The following is a 2,500-nucleotide window of genomic DNA, read 5'->3' as shown; positions in this document are numbered from 1 at the left end:
ATATTAAAAAAAATTGTATCATTTTTCATTTGAATTTCCTCGTTATTGTTTTAACTGACTGATTGCTTTATCAAAAGACAATCATTACTATAAGCCCATTCAAGGGGATCGTTTAAAGTAGAATATCAAACTAAAAGCAAAAACACATTTCATTTCAATGGACCCAATCGATCTTTTTCCAGTTGTGGATAAACAAACCAACTTTTGTTCAGTACTCTTCGTAGGAAAATTCATCTGCAATTTTCATCTTTTCCTGTCCGAAATCAACGAGTTAATTATAGTACCCTTCGTTTGGTATACCCAATTCTATGGAATTTTGTATCATGACACGAGTCTGGTTAAAAACTCCAACCTAACCCAACCCCAATCAAATCTAATAGTAATTTACGTCGGTATTGCGCGCTATTTGTGCACAATATAAAGTTTGAAAAGCGAATATCTTTGCTAAAACGTAAAATAGGCTTTCCTTCGTATACCTTACTTAGACCTAGTCTTCTCTTTCGATATTCAATGAATAGAAAATCCTCCATCGGGATTGGATTCTAATAAAAGGAATATAATAAGACCCATATATTCTAAATCTTGAGATGAAAATTCCTAGAAATAAAACTATTTCCTGAACAACAATTTAACCAATTAGATTGACTAGAATATGAACAATTTAACCCATTATAATCAATCTCGATTCATTTCAATATGAACAACAATTTAACCAATTGGATTGACTAGAATATAACGAGTAATGGAATAAAGGAATATATTATATTGGGAATAGATCAAACTACTACTAATAAACAATTTGTATTTTATATACAAAAATAGAAAAAAGGAAATGCATGTGATAGCTCATAACAAGGTTTTTCCCAGTTCTAAAGAGTTATTATTGACGAGCTACAGCAATTGCGCCGATTAACGCAACTAAAAGAATTATTGAAATGAATTCAAACGGAAGAAAAAAATCTGTTGATAAATGAATCCCAATTTGTTGACTATTACTTATCAAATCTTGTTCTATAATCTGGTTTGCTTTTGTAGTCCAAATAATTCCGTACCATGACGTATCTGGAATAGTAGTAATTAGTGAAACAAAAAGACTTGTACATACCACCGAAGTTATTCCATCTCCAACGGTCCAAAGATGGAAATCTTTGGAATATTCTGAACCATTTATAAACATCACAGCAAAAATTATTAAAACATTTATGGCTCCTACGTAAATAAGGAGCTGCGCAGCAGCTACAAAATGGGAGTTTGATAGAATATAGAATAAAGATATACAAACAAAAACCAATCCCAACGAAAAGGCAGAATAAATAGGATTGGGAAGTAATACTACTCCCAGACCCCCTAATATAAGACCCAATCCCAGAAAGACTAAAAGAAAATCATGTATTAGTCCAGGTAAATCCATTATATATAAAATCAGAGATAAATAAATCAAAATCTTTCATAACTTTATTGACCCGGTCAGGAAAAAAGAAGTAACTCTACTTTTTTATAATAGTTCTTATAAAAAAATTCCATTTTCATGGATATGGATTGATGGAGATATAGTTATTGGCTTAATCTCTCGAAAGAGTAATTTGAATCTATATATTTGCAAATCCTCAATATAGACTATAGAAATAGATTTTTAATATAAATTAAAACAGGATTCTCGTCCCCTAATCAATATAATTGTAATTATTCACCAAATAAAAACCTTCATTCTTTTAGATCAAAATGAGTTCTTAAGTTTTTATTTCAGGCAAATTGAAAATTGTTCGAATTGTGTAATCATCAATTACTGACATTGGTAAACGACCCAAAGCAATTTGATTATAATTCAATTCGTGACGATCATAAGTAGAAAGTTCATATTCTTCAGTCATTGATAAACAATTTGTTGGACAATACTCAACGCAATTACCACAAAATATACATATTCCGAAATCAATACTGTAATTAAGCAATCGTTTCTTTCTAATATCAGTTTCCAATTTCCAATCAACAACGGGCAAATCTATAGGACATACACGAACACATACTTCACAAGCAATGCATTTATCAAATTCAAAGTGGATTCGTCCGCGAAAACGCTCGGATGTGATCAATTTTTCGTAGGGGTATTGAATAGTTACAGGTAAACGATTCGCGTGTGATAAGGTAATCATGAAACCTTGACCAATATACCTTGCGGCTCGTACTGTTTGTTGGCCATAATTCATGAACTCAGTTACCATAGGGAACATATCGTGAATATCTATAAAAAATAGGATACTTGTTTCTTTCTCTTGTTTGAGACAAGTCGTGAATATGAATATAGAAGTATTTTTTTACAGTGAAATAAGTTGGGAACAAGTTGTTAATAATAGATTACCTAGAGAAATAGGTAAAAGAAATTTCCATCCAAGATTTAATAATTGGTCCATTCTCAGTCTCGGTAAAGTCCATCTTGTTGCGATAGGAATGAACAAGAACAAATAAGTTTTAGCTAATGTAATAAAGATACCAATTATTG

The 2,500-nt window shown here is 31.0% G+C and overlaps 1 protein-coding gene across 1 annotated transcript in view; it reads right to left on the bottom strand.

The window, feature by feature from the left end:
* Positions 1-732: 732 nt before the first annotated feature.
* The window catches only part of LOC128133216 (uncharacterized), a 6,503-nt gene continuing 4,735 nt past the window's right edge, over positions 733-2,500 (bottom strand). The window contains 2 exon segments of the mRNA XM_052770350.1: positions 733-2,272; positions 2,360-2,500. The exon segment at positions 2,360-2,500 is cut by the window's right edge and continues 376 nt beyond it. Of these exon segments, the coding sequence (XP_052626310.1) occupies positions 1,731-2,272; positions 2,360-2,500 (683 nt within the window). The 3' untranslated portion in view covers positions 733-1,730.

This window comes from Lactuca sativa, chromosome 4 (genome assembly GCF_002870075.4).
Source record: "Lactuca sativa cultivar Salinas chromosome 4, Lsat_Salinas_v11, whole genome shotgun sequence".
Classification (NCBI taxonomy): Eukaryota; Viridiplantae; Streptophyta; class Magnoliopsida; order Asterales; family Asteraceae; genus Lactuca; species Lactuca sativa.
Note: the sequence above shows the minus strand (reverse complement) of the source record. Positions and strands in the feature narration are given on the sequence as shown.